The 24,135-nt window shown below is 31.2% G+C and overlaps 2 protein-coding genes across 2 annotated transcripts; one reads left to right on the top strand and one right to left on the bottom strand.

The window, feature by feature from the left end:
* The first annotated feature begins 333 nt into the window (after positions 1 to 333).
* LOC101506239 (AP-4 complex subunit epsilon) lies at positions 334 to 12,159 on the top strand. The gene is made up of 10 exons (XM_004509436.4): positions 334 to 1,367; positions 2,029 to 2,244; positions 2,372 to 2,482; positions 3,452 to 3,649; positions 3,741 to 3,872; positions 3,970 to 4,026; positions 4,121 to 4,237; positions 6,419 to 6,496; positions 7,383 to 7,526; positions 10,492 to 12,159. The coding sequence occupies exons 1-10, from the start codon at positions 615 to 617 to the stop codon at positions 11,593 to 11,595; spliced, it is 2,910 nt and encodes a 969-aa protein (XP_004509493.2). The 5' UTR covers positions 334 to 614; the 3' UTR covers positions 11,596 to 12,159.
* A 4,026-nt stretch (positions 12,160 to 16,185) lies between these two features.
* On the bottom strand, positions 16,186 to 19,362 carry LOC101505927 (abscisic acid 8'-hydroxylase CYP707A2-like). Its single transcript, XM_004509435.4, has 7 exons — positions 19,074 to 19,362; positions 18,455 to 18,770; positions 17,916 to 18,302; positions 17,353 to 17,527; positions 17,135 to 17,241; positions 16,926 to 17,044; positions 16,186 to 16,742 (listed from the first exon to the last, which is right to left on the bottom strand). Exons 1-7 carry the CDS (start codon positions 19,274 to 19,276, stop codon positions 16,649 to 16,651), a joined length of 1,401 nt encoding a protein of 466 aa, XP_004509492.1. The 5' UTR covers positions 19,277 to 19,362; the 3' UTR covers positions 16,186 to 16,648.
* Between the last annotated feature and the right edge of the window lie 4,773 nt (positions 19,363 to 24,135).

Here is a 24,135-nt window from a genome sequence, read left to right as displayed (position 1 = left end):
TCAATAATGTTAAAAAATATTTCGTATTTTAAATCGAGTTTTTCAATTATTTTTCCTATATTTTTTAATTTAGTCAACTATAATTTTTTTTAAAATTTTCTCAAAATTTAATTAAACTTTACAAGACGTATTTTAAATTAAAAAACATACACACAATATATAATAAAATGCATTTAATTTTTTCTTCTACTATTAATTAATATCTCATATCAATATATAAATTACGTTTGCATTTTCCTCAAAAAAAAAGTTACATTAGCAATTAACCACCTACTCCTTGATCATCCTTTTCTGAATAATAATAAAAAAAATAACAATAAACAGTTTTCTTACACTGTTTTCATACACAGACACACGAGTCCCCCACCCAGTCACTGTAATTTGTATTCTTCCATTTCTCTTTCTTTCTTCGTCCGACACGACGTCGTTTACTCTCTTCATCATCATCTTCACCAAACACACACACTCCCACATTCTTCAACCTCAAACCCTCTCTCCTCACCAGAACCTCGCATCATCACCAGATCCACCACCGTAACAACTCTCGGATCCGGATCCGGATCCACAACTCCTCAAACCTGGAGCAGTTAAAAACAATCGGCCGCGAACTCGCCATGGGATCCCAAGGCGGGTTCGGCCAATCAAAAGAATTCCTCGACTTAATTAAATCAATCGGAGAAGCTCGATCCAAAGCCGAAGAAGACCGAATCGTAATCCGCGAAATCGAAACCCTTAAACGACGAATTTCCGAACCAGACATACCAAAACGCAAGATGAAAGAGTACATTATACGTCTCCTCTACGTCGAGATGTTAGGTCATGACGCTTCTTTCGGTTACATCCACGCCGTTAAAATGACACACGACGATAACCTTCCATCAAAACGCACTGGTTATCTCGCCGTTACTCTTTTCCTAAACGACGATCACGACCTCATTATCTTAATCGTCAATACTATTCAGAAAGATCTTAAATCTGATAACTACCTTGTCGTTTGTGCTGCACTTAATGCCGTTTGTCGACTCATCAACGACGAAACTATCCCTGCCGTTTTGCCTCTTGTTGTTGATTTACTTTCTCATTCTAAAGAAGCTGTTAGAAAGAAAGCGGTTATGGCTCTTCATAGCTTCCACCGCAAATCTCCTTCCTCTGTTTCGCATCTTATCTCTAATTTTCGTAAGCGATTGTGTGATAATGATCCTGGTGTTATGGGTGCTACTCTTTGTCCTCTCTTTGATCTTGTAAACGCTGATCCTACTCCTTATAAGGATCTTGTTGTTAGTTTCGTTAGTATTCTTAAACAGGTTGCGGAACATAGGTTGCCTAAGAGCTATGATTATCACCAAATGCCAGCTCCATTCGTTCAGGTGATTATTCTCAACTTAACTTTTGTTTTCATAAGTTTTCTGTTTGGTGCATGTCTATATTTAGTTTAAATTTAGAACCAGTAATTTTTATCGGTAAATGTTAGTATGTATGTTATTATATTAGTTGTTATGTAAGTATTTTCTCAGTCACTGGGTTTTGAATTTCAGTCCTTTCTCTAACTCTTTCAACCCTTACTTCAAATCAGTTGAACTACCCAATCCCTAATTTAGAAACAATTTTTCTGTTCTGTTCTTGTGTGCTAAATGCAGCTACTACTGTGTGTTTGGATTAGATGGATGGGTGCTTTATTAATGTGGTTTTTGAATATAATTGATTTGGTTATAATTGAGCTTGAAGTTCAGAATGTATGTGTAGATGTTATTACTGTGAAAGTAAGTTTGTTATAGAAAGTAGTGTAAATTTCTCTAGTTAATGCAAAACATGCCTTTTCATGGCTCTACTCAAACTCAAATTAAGATTTGGAGACAAAATCAAATTTGTGGTAGAGATCAAAACCACCAGTATTTTCACATGAATTACGTTTGACAGAAGGTAAAATCAATGACGATATAATCCACAGTAAAACCAATTAACAGAAGTTAAGTTTTTGATTTGAATTGCTTCTGATTTGAGGAAAAGTAACGTGTTTTGAGTGTGCAGATTAAGTTGCTGAAAATTCTTGCATTGTTGGGGAGTGGCGACAAGCTTGCTAGCGAACACATGTATACTGTTATTGGCGATGTAATTAGGAAGGGCGATTCGTCGAGTAATATAGGGAATGCTATTCTCTACGAGTCCATTCGCTGTGTCTCTTCTATATATCCCAATGCCAAGTTGTTAGAAGCTGCTGCGGATGTGATTGCCAAGTTTTTGAAGGTTTGTTTTTTCTTTGGTTGATGTGGATTTTGTTTTGAAGTTTATGTTGTCCATGCTTTTGGGTTAGGCTGTGTTCAATGTGTTGTGATGTGTTATGTTTAAGTTGGTGTTGTGTTTGTGTGGCCAGAGTGATAGCCATAATCTGAAGTACATGGGCATTGATGCTCTCGGTCGGCTGATAAAGTTAAGTCCACTTATTGCAGAACAACACCAACTTGCCGTCATTGACTGCTTAGAGGTGAGGATGTTCATCTTAAACGCTTTAAGAGTTGAGACAAATGTGTTTTGCATTGCTAACTTTTGTTTTGTTTTTTTTTAGATTATTGTGTGTTCCTTTCCCTTTATGTTCGATTTAATCACGAGAAGGATCCTTTTCATTTATTATATCTTATATGGAACAGAAACTCGTCATTATCTTCTCTATGCAATGAGGATAATTTAGCTACTTTTTGTGACAAAAGATGTTGTGCAAATGAACATGCATACAGCATGCGATGTTGCTGACTTGCTGTTAGTCACTCATGTGATGTACTGATTGTTACATATTAGACAAAAAATGAAAATAATTTACATACATAAGTACATATATTCTCGGAGGAACACCTGCATAACATTTTTACAGTTCCCGGTTTATTGTATAGATAAAAGTTTATTATTTAGACTAGTGTTGGAGGCTGGTGGCTGTTATTGGCATGCCTTGCAAATTCATAATTCATTATAAAATATAAAAATATTTACCCACAAATTCAGCAAGTGAATGAATTAATGTTTGTCAGATGTTGTCTGAGTTTCAATTCCTGCCATTACCATGTCTTCCGGATGCATGTAAGAAGAGTTGTGCAACCAATCTAGGCCGACAAAAAATTATTGCTTGCTGTACCTTGACCTGGTCTGACTGTGAGAAACCTGCTAATTATTTACCATCAAATGGATCCACATTGTGTTATTCATTAATTGTATGAACATGTATAATTCTACCTGTTTATTTATTTTATCAAATTTTAATCTATTAAATGGTTATGCTGCTCATTACCTGTTTGTGAACTCAACCAGATTTTGTTGTCTGTGGTTTATGATAATTTGCAATTGTACCTGGTTTTTTTAAATCTTGTAATCAATCTCAGCTGGCATTTAGAATTAGATAAAAATTAGTTTAGCCCATCCCAGGTTTGGCAGTACAGATAAAAATTTAATATGGATGGTGCAGGATCCGGATGATACTCTGAAGCGAAAAACTTTTGAACTGCTTTATAAAATGACCAAGTCTTCCAATGTGGAAGTGATTGTTGACCGTATGATTGATTACATGATCAGCATTAGCGATGATCATTATAAAACCTATATAGCTTCTCGATGTGTAGAGCTTGCCGAGCAATTTGCACCAAGTAATCATTGGTTTATACAGGTAATAGAATGGCTGTCTTTATGTTCTTGGCTTTGCATTATTTTTACAACCTTTGTTGATAGGTAACAATGCCTTGTACTTGATTATACAGACCATGAATAAAGTTTTTGAGCATGCTGGAGATCTTGTGAATATTAAGGTTGCACATAATTTAATGCGCTTGATTGCGGAAGGATTTGGAGAGGACGATGATACGACATATAGTCAGCTGAGATCGTCTGCTGTATGTTATCTAGATACTAGATCCTGTTTATTTGGTATGTCACTACATAATTAGTCATGTGCATGTTACTGAGTGGAATCTCTTCTTGGAAATGTAGGTTGAGTCATATTTGCGGATTATTGGGGAGCCAAAGCTTCCATCAGTGTTTCTCCAAGTATTCCCTATCCCACTTAAGTTTTATATTTTTCCACTTTTACTTTTCCAGCAATTAGATCTGGTTTTAGCATAATCTTTAGTACTGATTACAGGTTATCTGTTGGGTTCTTGGGGAATATGGCACAGCTGATGGAAAGCATTCTGCTTCCTATATCACTGGGAAGTTATGCGATATGGCAGAGGCATATTCTAATGATGAAACTGTTAAGGTACTTATCTAAAGCCAATACATTTGTTCTACAGAAGTGAAAGCCAATGTTTTACTGATAAGGAGAGTGGAAAGTCACTATGCCTATTTTATTGAGACTTCAGTCATCAGTGGATAGTTTCTTGCTTTTTTGTCTTTGCTTTTAATAGGGATATCAATATTACTTCAAAATTAGGAATCCCAATACTTATGTTTGAAGCATAATCTTACTTCATGCTACTTAAAAGCTTCATGTCAGTTTTACTGAGATGTGTTTATTAGGAGTGTCCTTTTCTCTTGTCTATGTCCTACTTTGCTGGATCTATTCTCTGTCTCCAACCAATTACATTCTTAAGAATCAAGCACTATAATGCTCTTTCATAGGTTAACTGTTTCTTGTACATGTCTGCAGTGTGGTCTACCGTCCATGTCAATATCCGACACGTAACTAGTTTAATCATTTAACGTTAAAATTAATGTACATGCTTATATATAAAAAAATTAAAATACATGCTCGGACAAGTATTATGACCGTTCTGATTGATTGAATTGGGTGAGCATTGTTGGTTTAAATGGAAAAATCAAGAGGATGGGGGTGGGCGAATTGAGTACAAGATTTTTGTGAGTAGATTTCTCCCCTTTCAAGATCTCTATTTATAACAAAAGAATCAAACTAATTCAGTAGCATACACAAGATTATACGGGCAAACAATATATATCATGATCAACAAGATTCTATGAAATGACAATTAAGGATTGCTTTTAATATAAAGAGACAGGGTAGAGAAAATTGACACAAATGATTTTTATACTGGGTTCCTTCACATCCTTGTGATCTATATCCAGTCCTCAAGCTTAACTTGAAATTTTCTCCTATACCTCACCATAGTTAAAGATTTGGAATTCCTAACCAAAAAGAAGTCAAGCTAGCACAATAGAAAAACCAGTGCTCAAACTAAGCAAGAAAATCAAACTGAAAGCACTCTCAATAGTGCCAAATTACAACAAGAATTTTGAACCATAACAGCTATTTTCAAGGAGTTGTGATTTTAGAACCATAACAGCTCTTTTCAAGTGTTTTTTTGGTGTTTAAATCAATTGGGGAAACTCCTTGGTACAGAAGAATTAGGGTGAAGAGGTTCATAGTTCTGAACTTTTGAAAAAGAAATCTATTATTTTTTCTATTAATCGATTACTTTGCCTTGTACAACTGAAACTAACTGAATATTGTCTTGAAGTAACTTTTTACCATCTTTCTTGGACAACCAATTACTTTTAGACCAGAATGTCACACAACTTTTAGAGTTAATCTTTTACTTAGTCTTCGGTATGGATTTTAGTAAAAGTGTAATATATTACTGCTGAAAGTAATCTATTATGCCTAATAAGACACAAATTTGAAGATCAAAGCACTAGGAAATCAACTCATCATTCATCAATAACATGTTACCTTAATTCCTATCATTTTCAAAACAACTTTGTGAACTAAGTCTGTGTACAAAAGAGCCAATAACTTAAACAACCAGCAAAGAAATCTTACATCAAAAATTCTAAAAGGATCTTCAAAAAAAATTCTAAGGTATAAGTTATACAAGTGAATGTCCATTATCAAAATATCCGTAAGAGTAAGAAGAATCTTGGATGTGTATTGAAGAATCGCCATCTTCATCTACAAGCTTGGAATGAGCATTTCCTTGGACTTACTAGCATGGCCGTTATATTTATTGAATAATAATATAGGTAGTTATTCTAGCTGTTTCATTGCTATATTGATTTCATTGGTGATATTGGAGTGGTTTTCCTTTTCCATGTGAATTGTGGATGCGTTGGAACAAAAAATCATAATGTGTTTGTAGTAGTGTCTGATTATTGTAATGTTCCATATGTGTTCTTGATTCCTAGTTATGGGCATGATGATAAGTGTTGCAAATTGCAATTGGTATTAGATGTTTCTAAATAGGCAGTCTATTATGAGTATGGGCAATCCTAGCAATATTACATTCTTGATGTTCATATGTTTTATTGGGTTTCTGATTGCTGATGATATTTTCTGCTTAGCTTTTGTTATGTCAATCATTGATATTTATCTTGTTGTATATCTCTCAATAAACCTAATTGTCTTTGGTGCTCTAATATGACAATTTATTTAATCTTTCTGATTCCACAATTTTCTACTGGGACTAACTTATTGTGTGTTGTGAAGGCATATGCAATAACAGCGTTGACAAAAATTTATTCCTTTGAAATAGCAGCTGGGAGGAAAGTGGATATGCTATCTGAGGTATTTGCTGAAAAATTTAGGTTAAAATTCTCTACCTGTCCTATTGCCATGGTGGAAGTGAATATTAAATTTTGAGCACAATCTAGCCTTTGACTATTATTCATCATAAATGTCATATTATCCCATATGTTATCACTCAAAAGAATTGTACTGCAATGATACTCTTAAATGCGAGAAAATAGAGGCATGATAATGTGAAACCATTTGTCTTAATCTACACAACAAGGTTTCTTGGGCTTATAAGCAATCAATATAATAATTTTGTAATATTCAATTCCCATTTACACGATATGATATGGTTCGATTTGTCAATCATATACAATATAATACATGGATCCTAATCTTATTTTCAACAGATATAAGTATTCTTCCAACTTCTATGTTTTTGTGGCAGCTGCATGAATCATTTTGTGATTCATACATCTATTTCATCCATGAAGCTTTAAAGTGTTTTTTTGGTTGATAATTTAACATAACAGAGTTGACACTTGAGAAATGTAAAGATAAATAGCATATTTGGTTTTGATTTTGGCAGAAAATTTATTTTCTCTAATGTTCCTGTAGTAACATATTGATTATAAGCTGTTTTGAACTCAAAGTTCATTCAAACATAAACTAAATCTTTATAAGTTTCCTGGAAATGCTTCTTTTTTAAATTTATGAATATAGCTTTCAACGACTGTTTGCTCTGTTTTCTTGGAATTGCTTACTTCTGATTTCTAATGATGTTTTTTAATTTTATTATATGTATGATTATTTTAAAATGCCATTTTTCAGGTGGATAGGTTGTCATGGTTAACAAAAAATAGAATCCTGTAATTTTTTTATGCTGAAATTCGATTGGTGTTACTATCAAGATGAGTAACTTTTTCTTTTCAAAATACAGTGTCAATCTTTGGTTGAAGAGTTATTAGCATCACACTCCACTGATTTGCAGCAGCGTGCTTATGAATTGCAATCCGTTATTGGTTTGGATGCACGAGCTGTTGAAGCAATATTGCCGCATGATGCAAGTTGCGAAGACATTGAGGTCATTGTTAGTTTTAGCATATTCTTATGTCATTTTAAAATTGATGATGTTTTCATTATGTTGATACTCCACCCATCCCTAAATATAGGACCCTCTTGAGATTTTTCTTTGATAATTTTTATAGGATCCTTTTTAAAATTTCAAGTGCATTAATTATTTCTTTACCAACATACCCCTAATTATGTTACATGATTACATCTTTTTATGCAATATATAATAAATTATTTGTGAAAACATAAACTAATTCTCTTTCTTTGAGAGTAAACTTGTAACATAATATGAAGTGTCAAGATCTAATACTACTACCAACTTTTCTTAATTTCCATGATTCAGTCAACTGGGTCTTGTTGACGTGGAAGAGATATTCAATAAAAATAGTCCGACATCAAATCGACAGTCAATAGAGTCTTAAATTTGGGGATATGGGGTGAGCATATAATACTTCACACACTTTTTTAATGTTTAGTGTGCGGGAAATGTGCAGCAATTAAAGTCTCTTTAATAAATCATATATTAGCCTCCAATGGATTTTTTTTATAAGAATGTCCTATGATTTTAAACAAAGTTATCTTTTCAGTAACTGCAGGTTATTTATGACCTATTTTCACTAAATGATTTGACAATTTCCAGTTGGTTCTTAATGCTATTTGATTCTGTTCCCCCTTCCCTAGACATAGTAAGAAAAGCATACCATTTTGTATTTCTTTAGAAATCTTACAAAGAAAGTAAGGTATCTTCAAATCCCCACCCCCAACAATCCAGTCGCCACTTCTCTTAAGTGTCTTAGTTTCAAAAACAGGATAAGATTTTCTCTTGTTGAATCTGGTAGCGTTCTGCTCATATCTTCCTGTCTCTGTCAACCATGTATGTACTAAACTTAATTCACATGCACAGCTTCTTTTTGGTCTTCTGATTCGAAGGTTGAGTTGTTTGGTGGTTGCAACACTAGACATTATTATTATATTTCAACAATTTTTTTTTGACTAGTGTATTGATAATATAAATATTGTAAAATATGAGAAATTTATGTGTTTCTTGTGTGTCTAAAACAATATCACACACCTTCTATTTATAATGATGATGCAATAGTTACATTCAATGCCTAGGAAGTTGTATTGACTAGGACTACTAACAATTAGCGTAGGATGTTGCACAATCAATGAATAATTAAAACATACACTGAATTTTAACACTCCCCCCCAAGCTAAAGCTTACTATGCTTTAAGCTTGTTACATCAAAAAAATTTATCGCCAAAAAATGAAACTAAGTTTTACAACTGATGGACTAGTTTGAAAAGAGAAGGCACCATTAATGATTCATGTGTGGAAGAGTCACCACTGAATTGATCATCAGTGGGAATAAAACGCGCCACTAATATGATTCATATGTGTGAATAGAGTCACCACTGGATTGATCGTCAGTGGGAGTAAAAAGCGCCACTAATATGATTCATATGTGGGAATAGAGTCACTGTCGGATTGATCGTCGGTGGGAATAAAACGATTGTCTGAGCAAATGGTACCTTGTCCTTGAAACTAAGTTCTCACAACAGCAGATACAGTGCAAAAGGGTGAGTTGAAAAATGAGAGGTTGCTGAAAAATCACCAAATCATGAAAAGACCCGCAGAGGGTGACCGGAGACAGGTGCATGCGCTCTCACACGCGGATTTTGTGAAGGCACGCAGGACCCATGCGTAGAGAAGACAGACGCACTTGGCAGCACGTGCAGTGTCGCTTGGCGACGACGGGAAAAGCACCGTCATGATCGCTGGAGGATTGCGTGGTGGTGTTTGTTGGTTTTAGATGGTGGGTCTCATAGGCAAAATGTTGGTTATGGTGCAGCTGTAAAAATGCAGAATTGATAGTGGTGGCACACCAGAAAGAAAATGCACAGTGGCAGAGAACAAGGGCATACAGTGGCGGTAGTACAGTGATAGTGGTGTGGCTGGTTATTATTAAGGCCGCCATAGTTGACGGCGACAGACGACTGTATGTGACCAAAAATAAAAAAAAACTGAAAGGTGGTGTTGCCGGCGGCAGATGCCGCTGTCGGCAGCGGTAGTGAAGCATAGAGACGGGTCACAGAATCAGAACCTGCTCTGATACCATGTAAAATATGAGAAATTTGTGTTTCTTGTGTGTCTCAAACAAGATCACACCTCTTCTATTTAGAATGATGCTGAAATAATTACATTCAATGTCTAGGAAGTTGTATTGACTAGAACTACTAACAATTAGCCTAGATGTTGCACAATCAATGAATAACTAAAACTTACACTGAATTTTAACAAATATAATACCAAGGGATTTAAATGTTTGTTGCATAGAATTGGACTTGGTATACGTGCAACCAAAAAGTAATTAACATACTTCAATATACCATTATTCCTATTTGAAGGGTTTAACTCAGTTGATAACTATTAATTCATGTAGTTTAGGAGGGGAAATGATGACATCAGCATCGTCCTGTTTTTATGGAATAGAGATTGTCTAATTCTCACTTTTTTGATAAGCTCTATGAGACTATGACAGTGCATATACTGCTGCGATATTTAGTTTCCTCTTCCTCTCAGTACAAGGTTTTGATGGGTCTGGAATGGCATACCTTGTATGATCCAGTGCAATGTCTCTTAAATGATCCAACACAATATCTCTTCCTTTCAGTACAAGGCTACAAGCTCTACGAATATTTTGGAAATTCTGATCCAGATCTTTATTTTTCTCAGTTGTAGTTTATAATTTGTGGGATGTGTATCTCTTGATTAATTTGTCTTTTTGGGAAACAAATTTTTCAACCATTTGGTTGTTGACATGTTTAACTTCAATAGCAGTTTAAATATGTATTGCACACATACTCATTGCACTTGTTATAAATTGTAATAATGTGCTTGGGAACAGTGTTTATACCATATGAACATTATTGTTTTTCTGATTTAAGATTGACATGCAGAAACTTTTATGCAGGTGGATAAGAATATTTCTTTCCTAAATGATTATGTCCAGAAGGCTATAGAAAGAGGCGCTATGCCCTACATTTCAGAGAACGAGCGCTCTGGAATGGTGAATATGAGCAACTTCAGTAGCCAAGATCAGCAAGAATCTGGACAGCATGGTCTGAGATTTGAGGCGTATGAAGTTCCAAAGCCTCCTGTGCCATCAAAAGTTACTCCAGTTTCACTTTCATCGGTAACTGACCTTGTTCCAGTATCCGAGTCATTGTATGCTAGGGAGACTCACCATATTACTTCAGTGGGAGTAGCATCAGATACAGGATCATCTGGGCTTAAGCTAAAGCTTGATGGTGTTCAGAAGAAGTGGGGTAAACCTACTTATTCGTCCCCAGCATCATCTTCAAATTCTACTTCCCAAAATCCAGTGAATGGGGTGACAAAGGTGGATGTTGCAACTACTGTAAATTCAAAAGTACGTGATAGCTATGATTCAAGAAAGCAACAGAATGAAATTGATCCAGAAAAGCAAAAGCTTGCTGCTTCACTGTTTGGTGGTTCAACTAAACCTGAGAGAAGAACATCAGCTAGCAGCAAGGTTTCAAAAGCTAGTGCTGGTGCTGCAGACAGACCTCAGGATTCAAAAGCTGCAATTGTACCCAATAAAACATCTGGAGAGAAAACTAATCAACAACCTCCTCCTCAAGATTTGCTTGACTTGGGTGAACCAACTGTCACTGTTGCACCTCCCACTGTGGACCCATTCCAGCAACTGGAAGGACTTCTTGACGCCAGCATTAGTTCTACAGTAAGTCCTAGTGTTGGCGCTGTTTCAAATGCACCTGATATTATGTCACTCTATACCGGGTCTACTTCTAGCGAACAGAGAGGTGCTGGGGGCTATATCCCTGTGACTGGGGATAATTTGAATCTTTTATCTGAGTTGTCAAGTGCAGCAGCTGTCAGAGGGACCACAGGAGAAACAAATGCAGCACCTTTGTCACTATCTGTAAAGGGTGCCAATGCTAAAGATTCATTGGAGAAGGATGCAAAAGTCAGACAGATGGGTGTGACCCCCACTAGCCAGAATCCCAACTTGTTCAGGGACTTGCTTGGCTAATCTGATGAGGGGACAATTGTAAATCATGTTGGTTGAGGGTAGATTATCTTGCGAGTTACCATTGATGGAGTTTCCTGAGCCAATTGGCTATTGATATATGCAAAATTGAATAATACACATTATGATCTGGCATGGATGATTGCAGCCACCAAGAATTGAGCGATTCCATATCCAGGAATGATGACTAAAACAGTTAAAAGACTTGTACTAGTTGCAGAATAGCTTTTGTAAGCTTTCCTCGTTGGATCCAGGTTTTGATCAGTCTAGACTATGAAGGAAGGGTACTGTTGTGCATGTTCATTGCATTATACTCTTTCAATGGAAGTTCCTGATCATCTATGTTGTTATACCTAAGCACTGCTTCTTTTGGTTCCGATTTTTGTGCATTTTTCACCTGTCCATATAGTGTTTTTTTGTTGTTTAATGAGAAGCTTGACACTGCGGTCAAAATCAGTTTGATGTATGACATTTGTAAACTTGAAAATTTTAGTGATAAATGAGTGTAGGGACTAGGGTCATCTGTTACTTTGTTGAAGATCAATTTCTCCTTGATTGATCGTTTCATTCTTAAGTTATCTTCAAGTCATTCATCTATCATGCGGATGGGGATTGTTTATGCTATCTGTGCTCTTAACGTCGATTATACATATTGTACAAATATTGGATGAAGGGTTAAGGTTGGCTTTACATCAATTCAATATCGATCACTCGTAGTTACATGCTTAAATGTTTCATACTTTTCATGAGAACACTGGTCAACCTTTCGGTTGCAATGATTCCCTTAAACCTATGTTTAAAAACTTTATAGAAAACTGCTGAACCAGATGACAACCAGGTATATGGGCAAAAACTGCTTGGCAAAAAAACAGATCAGAGTACTCAAAGGATTTCACCGCACTTTTTATTGCTCTCGCAGTACTACATTGTTGAGTCGAGACAGATACTTTTATGATTGTCTATATTCAATTTTAGATAGTTTAGATATTACTTGTTGACATTAAAAAGATATCATTTATATATTTCTAGACATGCGATTTTTTTAATAACATATTTGTTCCACAGGTACACTTTAAATGGTAGGCGCAAGGATATTTAATATGCTGAGTCACATATTTGAATTTGGAATACCTCTTTTCTTTACATTTATTTGATATGTTGAGGCACATTTTTGAATTTAGAATACCCCTTTTTCTTTATATGTAATGTGCGAGAGTTTCACAGTTAGAAGAAAAAAACACATGCATAAACTTTTTCAATTTAACAAGATTGATAAAATTCCATTGATAAGAAGTTATGAAAATGCCAAGACTTACATTTGAAATCAATTTTGAAATAGATATGCAAACAAAGACGTGCATACATATAAAGTTCTTCACTTAGAGCAAAAAGACATTGATAAAAAAATTGTTTTATTTTTATTTGAAGAAGGGCCTTAGGCCGAGAGAAGAAACGAAAGGCTAACTCTACGTGAGGTGTTAATCCTCGTAACGTAACATCATGCACCAAATGACATCCTTATTAACTAACTAATCTGCAGAGTTCGCCTCACGAAAACATATGACAAAGCTGCAAACGCCACGATTGCATCTATGGGCGGAACCAGATAAAAATGTTGGGAGGGGACAAAATTAATACACAAACTTTACCAATCTCAGCCAACTATTTCTTCATGAATGACACATATGTCAAATCGATATATATTTTATATAAATTTTTACTCATTTATAAAATTTATCATTCAATTTTTTTAATAATTTTTTTATATATTTAAAATATTATAAAAATATCTCGTATAAAATTTGATTCTTTTTTAATGAATAATTAATAAAATATAAATTTTCAAACTTTTGACATTTAATTATTATACATTTTATAAATTATAAATTTTTGTGAGAAAAACTTTTATAATGTTATAAATATTCATAAAAAAAATCATTTAAAAATTTGAATGACAAATATGAGTTAACTTAAAAATTGGAACCAAAAAAAAAATTAAATCTTTTTTAAGGATTAAATATAAATAATTTGTTTTTGTAAAAATTAAAAACAAAACTATAAAATTTTATAGGGACTAAAAACTTATTTAACCTTATAATTTTTTTAGAATGAAATATAAACAAATATCAACAACTTTTTTCCTATTTAATGATAATATCTTTAAAATACTCTTTGTTTAATTTAACTTTTATCTTTTAATCACTTAATTTATTAGTCTTGGAAGATAATTTAGACAATAAATTCATTTTTTATTAGAATTATGTAGATTAAATATGATCAACTATGCTTTTGTGAAACTCTCATAAAACAAAAAACCAAACCAAATCTAATTTAAATGACTTTTTCCTCAAAGTCAACGAAATCAAACCCTGTAGTTAATTCCCACCATGTTGTGGGGAACTCTTTGTCCTAATTCACTCGAAAATACTTCAAGAGTTCTTATGTTCAATTTTTCTGCAAAGATATATCTTTTTAGTATAGGAATCAATTCTTATAACTCATTTTCAATTATCCCATATATTCAAATTCTTCTAATATTCGTTAATTTTAGTAAGTATTGAATTCATTCATTCATTTGACTTTCACGCGAAAGTTGAGTCGCTCTTTGATTATGCCTCATCTATTGGCACTTCGTCCCTTCGTCTATTTCGAATATCACAATTAACTATTTTTTTATGGTAGACTCAACAACAATTTACAATTTGACAACAAATTCAAATTAAGAAAATAAAATGTTAGAGGACATAAAATTGATTTGGCGATTGAGGTGAATGACATAAGTGATGAAGAAGTTAAATGTTGGATTTCCATACTCATCATAATTCTAATAATTATTAACTGTAATATTAGAATATTAACTCGCTCATCTCCATATAATAGAAGTAATTTAAGGATAAACTAGAATAAACTCATGTGTGCATAGTCATAGATTTGAAATATAAGTTTAGTCTTTCAACATCTTTCAATTAAATCACATCTACATCAAAGAACACAATTTAGACACTTGTGCTCTCGTAATGATAAAGTTTCAAAAATTCGAGTCAGCATTTTTGGCCATGACTTTAATAAGATTTGTACAAAAAGTCCTATAAAACTGTTTTTTCATTTTTAGTAAAGATTATTTGCATAGAAAATGACACATGAAATTGAAATTCAAACTTATTCATAAATGCTCATATATAATGTGGACATCTGTAGTTTCCTTTTGTGGAAAATACATTATAAGATACTTAATTTTCTTATTATGATCTTTAGAATAGGGTTGAGAGCAGTGCAAATACTGTTTCGTATTATTGATGTATGAGTATATAATCTTTTGAAAGTGACATAGTAAAACACGTTTATTTATGAGATATTATGGCTTAATGACAAAATTGTAGATTCAATCTATGTTATGTGCTGGACAGCATTGATAGCAGAAACTATTGAAAAAAAAAAGTTTTTGTTTGACCATAGTATTCTCACATGCACTCTGTCTGTGTTTTAAGACTCTTGAGAAGTTTGTTGTGACGTAAATATTTGTGTATCTGTTGGAAAAACTTTGAATAATAGATTAAATCTATTATTTTTATAAAGCAGCAATCCTTATTTTATAAATTGGTTTTGTAATAATAGATTAGGTTTAATTTAAAACTTAATTTTTTTTCAATCAAATGAAAGAAACTGTTGGCATGTCATGTCAAGTGTGAATTAGAATTTGACATTAGACAGAAAAATTAATGTTAAACAATATATGAGTAAGAAATTTATATACTCAGTGTCTTAAAATTTTAGATTAAGATGTGGTATCTAAATCACTTGTGTGGTTGTTCTTTATTCAATGTGATGATTCTCGAATTCTTTTCATGATCTAAAAGTGATATCAGAGTGGATGGTTTGTTGATTTGCTACTTGTATAAGGCTGCACGAGTTCCATCGGTGTTATGAGCCAACAACGGTACAATTGTATGTAGATGAAAAACTTTATACTTTAGAGAAAACATACTCAAATGAATGAATAAACTCACGCTTGAAGAGAAAATCGTTAGTGTGTCAAGTTCAAGTTAAAAGTCTCACATTAAATGAAAAAATAAATATCGATTAAACATGTTACATATAAATGAAATGATCTATACATCTGATATTTTAAAATTTTGAATAAAAATATAGTATGAAAATTTATTTTGTAGTTGCTCTTAATTTAATATAATAATCTGAACTGAGTAATGACACAACATAAACTATTATGTATAGACGATATTTCAAAGTTATAATTAATTTTGTAGTTATTCTTTCATTACTTTATTATTATTAAGTTATTGCCTAGAAAAAAAGTAAATTAGAAAGTATTTTCCAACTTGCCATCTTTGCAAGATTTTCATTCTTCCTTTATTTATTTATTTATTTTTATTTTGATAATAGATTTTCATTTTTTATAATCATTACTATCAGATATATAAATAAATAAAAGTAGTTGAAACACTTTGAGAATTGTAACATGATAATAAATGATATGTTGTTCAATTAAAATTGAGTAAGAGATCTTTAAAAAAAAATGTTAAAATATATGGAAGACAATATACTCTTGCAACGTTTATGTATGAGATACACAACTAAAAGTAATTTACTTCATTATATTTAGTCCAATCTTTTGAGGACTTTTCCTCAATACATTTGAAAATAACAAATAAAATCAGAGAAAAATATAACATCTAAAACTGAAGAATAAAAGAAAACTATGAACCAAAAAAATAAAATTAAAAAAGAGCTTATTAACACTATTTGCTCTTGCTATGTCATACTGTTATGTAACATCTGTACACTTGACTTCTTATTTGTTCAATAAATCTCAAAAGTCAAAATTTGCCCCTTCGGGTGTCTCTTGGCCAAAATTTAAAGGGAACATGCATTGAATTCCCTTTGTTTATTTATTTGCTATATGGTTTCTTTTCTTTACCACTTTCTTGTGTCAGTTTAATTAAATTCACAAACTTTTGAAACCATTCCATATTTAGAAACTTGCTTCCTTGCTATATTTGTCTACCCTCCATCTTTTTGTTTTAAGTCACATATTTTTCTATTTCTTGGAATATAATTTGATAGGTAACCCATTTTGTGGAAGAGCAAAAGGACCATATTGAATCCCATTTTTTTCACCTACCACTGACCACCTGTACAAAAATAATAGCATCTACATTTAGAATCTTTCTAAACATTACTATATAGTTTTATAATATAATAATATGCATATATAGTTGAAAAATAATGCATGAGTAATAATAATAATATTAATAGAAACATTTGACCTCAAAATAATAATAAAAACAATTTTAGTCAGCAATTTTAATACAAACCTGTATTTTGTTGTAAGATGATGTACAAAAACCAAAATTTCCAATTTTGCTAATTCATTGCCAGGACATGCATGGGACCCATTGCCAAATGGCATGAAGGTATTAGGTTTTGGAGCAACCTGGAAAAATAAGTTAACAGAATCTATTAAGGTGTGGACTTTAAATTTGTTTGAATAGTAAAAGACAGAGAAAAAATATGCAATAATTACCTCAAATCTAGAAGGATCAAATTTTTCTGGCTCTTTGAAATTTTCTGGACTATGGTGTATGTTTCTAAAAAGTGGCAATACTTTCCATCCCTTTGGTATAAGATACCCTGAAAAAAAATAGTCCCAACAAAAAATTGTGAGCACAAATATGAAAAAAAAAAGTAAATAATAAAGAGGTAAAAAAAAAAAAAGGGTATCAAATCAAATTTGATTATGACCTTGATATTCAACATCTTCTGTTGCTTCTCTAAATGTAAAAGACAATATTGATGCTACTCTTAGAGTCTCTTGTATGACCCTTGAAGTTATTGGCATATTTTTTGTGTCTGCCCAATTTAAACCCATTTCTTCACCACTTTCTTGTTTCCTTTTTAATATAGACATTTGTTCTTCCTGAAAAAGTCACAAAAATAACATTTATAAGCTTAAATGACCAAACCAAGTTACATGCAAAATAGAGTTAAATATATTTTTAATTTTCGTAAAATTGACAAAATATAATTTAAATTTTAGTTTATGTATGTGTTTGAATTAATGACAAGTTTGACAGATTCCCCTAATATTATTGTGATTTTGACAAAAACTATATTTTAAAACTTCAACAAAATTAGTATGAATTAAATGTGATTCCAAAATACAAAATTGAATTCTTTTAGTTTAGTTTATGATAAGGAAGTGATAAAAGACCAAAATGCCCTAACAAAAAGAATTAAATTTTTATGGATAAAAATGAAATTTTGCCAATGATTAGAAGGATAAAAGGTAGGACCCAAATACTTACTGTGACAGCTTCAAGGACACTAGGATTTTCACCAAGGTACTTAAGAATCCATGTAAGTACACTAGCAGTTGTGTCACGAGCAGCAAAAATAACACCAATGATGTTGTCTGATATTTGCTCATCACTTAGTCCTGCTTTCTCATCCATGAAAGAACCCAACAAATCATTATATTCTTGCTTTTTGCACCTCCTTGTTGAAATGATTTGTTCCAAGATCTGAGCTAGCTCTTTCCTTGCTTTCATAGCTTTGTGAAATAGTGTTCCTGGAAGGTTTATAGGCATTGAATTGTACCCTTTCTCAAGTGTGTAGTAGCATCTTTTTAGATCTTCTCTGTATAGAATTTCATCTTCTCCAAAAATTGAAAGAAGTGCTACATTGAAAGTGAACTGCAAAAGTTGAAATGTAAAAAGTTAAGGAAAACCCATCATTTATTTGGTAAAAAAATTCAAATTTACTATAAAAAAATTAAATTTTTATTCTTTTTTAAGAAAAAAACAGAGGAATTTCCTCTATTTTTACTCTGTTTTTGAGTGCTTACAGTTTTCATTTCAAGGTAAGTGGTGATTAAATTTCCATCCCATGATTTGAGACAAGTTTGTGCAATGGATTCAATGTTAGTAACAATGCTTTTGATGGAATCAGGCATGAAAGTTCGAAGAACAAGCTTTCTTAGGTTAGCATGATAAGTTCCTTGATGAAAAAAAATTGCTTGTTTCCCTAACATCCTTTCTTTGCTAGCTGGAAAAGTTGGTTTGAAAAGTTGAGCTTTGTTTAGCACAAATTTTGCTGCTTCTGGACTTGAAATCATCACACAAGGACAACCCAAAATGTGAGACTTGAACATAGAGCCATACCTATTTTTCCAACAAAAAAAAAAAAAAACAATTAGTCCAAAATTCACCAAATACTGCATATTCCAATGCAAGTTACCATTTCAATGAACTAGTTTTAAAAGTGTAAATCATTTTTTAAATTGCGGTTCAAACTGCAATTACGGCTACAAAATTGAGGATTTTGAAGTTGACACAACAACATTGCAACTGTAATTTAGGTCCTATCGATTGTATTTGCCCACAATATAAAAATTTACGGTGGAAATGCAACTGCAACCGCAATTTAAAACTAAGAGAGTAAGACATAAAGAGTGAATTTTGAACCTTTTGATTTTGTTGGCAAAGAAAAGATTTGGGTCTTGAGAATACATTTGAAAAGTTTCTCCTATGTAAGGCCAACCCAAAGAACCAGGAGGAAGAGGTAATTGTTTTCCATTAGAAGGATATAAGAAGGATTTGATGAGTGATTTGAACAGAACAATGAAGAGAAAAGAAACAAAATAGAAAAACAAAGTTGTAACTTCCATGTTTAATAATAATGTTTATTAGTATGAGTAAAGTAGATAGAAGTTATAGGTAATGAAAGAGAATAAGGTGAGTGAGAAAAAGAAGTTGAAGATTTGAGGTATTTATAGGATTCAAGAATGAATGAATGAATATAAGTAATAGTGAAGAAAAGACATGAAATAGGAAGAGGGTGAGAAGGAGGAAATATTTTGTTTTTTGTTTTTATTTTTATTTTTAATAGTTACAGCTAATTTTCCACTCTCTCTACAGCTCATATTTGTTTTTATTTAAAAAATAAAATAGTGCAATTTGAAGAAAGAGAGAGAAAAATAATAGAAACACTAAGCACGTGTCTTAAGAGTGTGTACTATTATTATTATACGGAATACGGATGCATGCATACATACGGATTTCTCTGTTTTTTGTGTGGTGAAGACGTGTACTACTGAAGTGAAGTAACACTTGCATCATAATACAATACATTGTCTCACTTTTTCATAATACACTCTCAGAATAAAATGTATCAAAATTCTAATACAATTGTGATATATATGGAATTCAAATATTGTTTTTTTAACCATGATATTTGTGTGAAATATCTACTTCTTTTAGCAATTATTATTAATGTATGTTGAGCAATTTAATTTGACTACTTTTAGATGTATGTTGAGTAATTTGATTTGACTACTTTTAGTGTATCTTTTCTATCAATTATATACTTTTCATCCACAAGATTTGATCAAAATCTTATTTAAAGAATCTAAGTCTAATTCTACTCAAACTATTATAAAGTTAGTTTTTAAAACACCGTTTAAAAGTTGTTTTTATATAAATTATGGAAATCAATAAAATTTATTGTTTTGATAATATTATTTATATTTTTTTCTGATATAGTTGATGATAGAGAAAAGTAATAGTTGGTGATATCATTGATAAATAATATTATATATGTATTTATATAAGGTTTATTTGGACTATGCACAACAATTAGCAAAAGTAGTTTTCACTTTTCACATTATATTTATTAGGTTTAATTGTAGTTTTAATCTCTCTATTTTTACTGATTCACGAATTTAGTTCTCCTATTTTAAAAGTCGACAGTTTTGGTTCTGCTTCTGATTTTTTAACTTAAAAATGATGACGTGAGATATTTTAAATAATGTGATATATGATAAGATGACATATAAATAACTAATGCATCTAAATGGTTTTATATTATAGAATTGTATGTCACATTATTAAAAATATATTAAATCGTCGCTTTTTAATTCAAAAATATGAGATAGACCAAAATTGTCGACTTTTAAAATAGGAGAATCAATTTCGTGAATTGGTAATAATAGAGAGATTAAAATTGCAATTAAATCTATAACTTTTCATATGATATATTTAATATTAATTAGATAATACAATTAAAAAAAATAATAAATATTACATTAAAAATTGAAAAATAACATATATTTTTAGATAATTTTTTTATTGCTAAAATGACATAATTAAACCTTTTTTTTTTAAATTATTTGTAGACTTAATTGCCGTTTTAGTCTATCTATTATTATCAATTCACGGAAATGGTCTCCCTATTTTAAAAGTCGACAGTTTTGGTTCATCCTTTAGATTTTTGAACTAAAAAATGTCGAATTGACATATTTTTAATGGTGCGACATAAAATTCTATGATATAAAACTATCTAAATGCATTAACTAAATTAAAAATATAAAAATTTCCGAAGTTGAAAGCAAAGTTTTTACTGAATTTTATTTCAATTTCATGGGTGTTAATTATTTTACGTATCATATGTCATGTTACTTAAAACAATCTCACGTCATCATTTTTTAGTTAAAAAATTAAAAAGAGGTAACAAAATTATTGACTTTTAAAATTGGGAGATCAATTTCCTAATTTAATAAAAATAATGAGACAAAAATTGCAATTAAACCAAAATTATATTATACTTTACATTTTCAATAGTAAAGAACACATCAATCATTACTAAGAGTTATTAATTTGATAAAATTATTCTATTTTTTTATGATCATTTGTGAATATATGTAAAATGAACAAAGTGATACTTGTTATGAAATTAAGAAATCAATAAAAGAGTTTAACTGTCATACTCTATTGTGATTTACTGACATTCTAAAAAAGCTACACTTACCTTCTATATAAATTAAATTCTTAATAAATAAATAAAAAAAAAAGAATAGCAACAACCAAACAAAACTTACTTAAAAACAAAAACTCCTTAACATAGACATTGACCGAACTAGAAGCAGACAAGAAACTTGGAGAAAGATAATCACTATTAATGTTACTTTGAGATTGAGTCTGACCCAACTTGTCACAAGAAAGTAGGAGCAACCTATTTCTGGACATATATTATAATGAAATTGGCAGGATTCTTCATTGATTTAATTAACCTTAGTTTTGAGTGTAATGTTGGTAACAATGTTTTTAAATTTGGACCAGAGATTGGGGTACCTACACTAGTAAATAATAAAAACTCATGTATACAAACTTATGATTATGATTGGCTAGAACTTTTTTAATTCAAAAAGAAAATAATTAAGAAAATTTAAAAAGTTAGAGTTGTTTGATTCAAAGTCGTTCTAACTACTTTAATTTGATATACTTTATCCATCTGATCACCATTAATAAATCAAATATACAACTTCCATTTTAAATATTTTTAAATATAGTTAATATTTACTTATAATAATAATAATAATAATAATAATAATAATAATAATAATAATAATCAAAATTTGATATATATATTTACTTGTTGGTTTGATCCCTTATATTTGAGCTTAAGAACTTTTGTTGGAATGTTTGAATATTTTGGAAAAGTAGTGAGTAGGTTCACAGCTGTAAACTGAGCATTCAAATTAATTGGGCTGCACCCAGCTTTCATGATTCATTCAATCATTCGGATTGTTGTTGGGTAAAAAGGGATTGAAACACTTATGGTCCCAAATCATAAAGTTGTACTTTCTATTCAAAGTTAATAAATTACTAGTCAAATTAATTGTTACTAATATGGTCCCATTGCTAATCAAAATTGTTTTGATGGAAATATATATAATGGAAGATTTTGTTACGATGAGTGTTTCCATTTTGATGCAATTTAATGGAAGATTTTGCAACGTGCAAATCGGTCTCATGTAAAAGATCCAAACAGTACGTACATTAATGTACCCAAATCCTTTTTTATCTTAAACTTTGGTATTAAAAATTGCTTTAATCTTCGTAGATTCAACTAAAGAAATATCACTATTCTCACTATTCTTAAAGATTTAAGGAATAAACAGCTTCATTAAACATATCTTTGTACACACCACCACATCTAATAAAATATATTTTCACACACTTAAAATATAAAATACAATTTATTTAAAACGTTTGAAATATCCTTAAAATTTATAACAATTCCCTACATATGTTAAAAGTTTAAAAAGAAAAACTCAAAAGAATTTTTTGGATTAACATCTTGGATGTAATGAATCAGAACTGTGTAGCAAGCACAAGTCCGAAAACACAATATGTGCCCCGGTCACACCTTCGTAACTTCAAATATCCGAATTTGTTGAAGTATACCTAATGCGATATTCCAACCACCCCATGAATTCGTTATTCCTAAATGAGTCATGAAGGGTATAACGAACACACCTTATCTCCACATTGGATCAAGATCGAACTGGGTTAGAAGGATCAAATGGAATCAATCCTAGACTAATAAGACTTAACACACAATGAATAGGTTTAGCAAATTATGAAACCCAAGACACTTGTTATGTATTAGAAGTCTCACAATCATATTACACCTCACAATTCTTGTTGTTGACGCGTTGGTGCACATTTAGGGTGTGCGCTTGTCTGATTTTAACAAGTGCTCTAGAGACTTGCCATAATTTCATGTAAACGACCCCACTTGACACTCATAAAACTTTTAAAGCTTATCCATCAAGTTTAAATATGGCAGATTCTCATATCCATAATCATAACACCATAGGAAAGTGACAACAAATTGCAGTGCTATCACAACTAATAAGTAACTTATTTTTACCATATTAATTGAACTTTATTCATGGGATCTCCAATCACAAAGGTTAGATTGCTTCTTGTTTTTGAGTGGCATAAGTCTTAATCACCTCAATGTTTCACTTATTAATTAGTTCCATCTCAAGGACTTTGTACACAAATAGAGGATAATAATAATAATAATAATAATAATAATAATAATAATAATAATAATAATAATAATATGATATTAATTTTGTAATTTTTATTTATTTATCTTGCTGCGTAGATTCTCTAGGATTTAACATGCTCTTCTCGATAAATCGTGATAACATAAGTGACAAGAAATATTGACTTAAAACTACATAAAAATGTATTCAAATAAAACCAAGAGATGAGAGATAGAAAAACTAGTAAGAAAAATAGGAAGTTTTATGCGTTCAATCAAAAATATGTTATACACCACATCAAATGAATAGAAAGATTCTCATTTAAAATAGTGAGGCCAGTTAGACAAAAAAAGAATAGTGATAGTAGTGAATTTGACCAAGTAGAAAAGATCAAGTCAAAACTATCACAATTAAAATAAATTATAATATTTTTTTTATAAAACATATTTTTATATTTTTCACTTAAAATATAAAATATCACTTATTTAAAACTTTTAAAATATCTTCAAAATTTACGATAGGGGAACAATGCATTGGAAACGTTGATTTAAACCTTGTTTGTTTCGTTATATTAAAAAAATGTAAAATGGTTTCTTAAAAAATAAATAATGTAATACTGTCAAATACACTTTTTAATTTAATTAATTATCTATTATTTTCTTTTATTTAATATAAAACCATATCGATTC

Source organism: Cicer arietinum, chromosome 7, assembly GCF_000331145.2.
Source record: "Cicer arietinum cultivar CDC Frontier isolate Library 1 chromosome 7, Cicar.CDCFrontier_v2.0, whole genome shotgun sequence".
In the NCBI taxonomy this organism is placed as follows: Eukaryota; Viridiplantae; Streptophyta; class Magnoliopsida; order Fabales; family Fabaceae; genus Cicer; species Cicer arietinum.
The sequence above is the reverse complement of the archived record's forward strand: the minus strand, read 5'-3'. Positions and strand labels throughout refer to the sequence as shown.

Excerpts from the sequence above, each read along its gene's own strand:
- LOC101506239 (XM_004509436.4), top strand. The coding sequence starts at position 615 with ATGGGATCCCAAGGCGGGTTCGGCCAATCAAAAGAATTCCTCGACTTA. Across the intron at positions 3,650-3,740 it reads GTAATCATTGGTTTATACAG|ACCATGAATAAAGTTTTTGA; the intron begins GTAATAGAATGG and ends TTGATTATACAG. Across the intron at positions 4,238-6,418 it reads CTAATGATGAAACTGTTAAG|GCATATGCAATAACAGCGTT; the intron begins GTACTTATCTAA and ends TGTGTTGTGAAG.
- LOC101505927 (XM_004509435.4), bottom strand. The coding sequence starts at position 19,276 with ATGGAAGTTACAACTTTGTTTTTCTATTTTGTTTCTTTTCTCTTCATT. Across the intron at positions 18,771-19,073 it reads TTTGCCAACAAAATCAAAAG|GTATGGCTCTATGTTCAAGT; the intron begins GTTCAAAATTCA and ends TTGGAAAAATAG. Across the intron at positions 17,045-17,134 it reads TTGATCCTTCTAGATTTGAG|GTTGCTCCAAAACCTAATAC; the intron begins GTAATTATTGCA and ends TTATTTTTCCAG.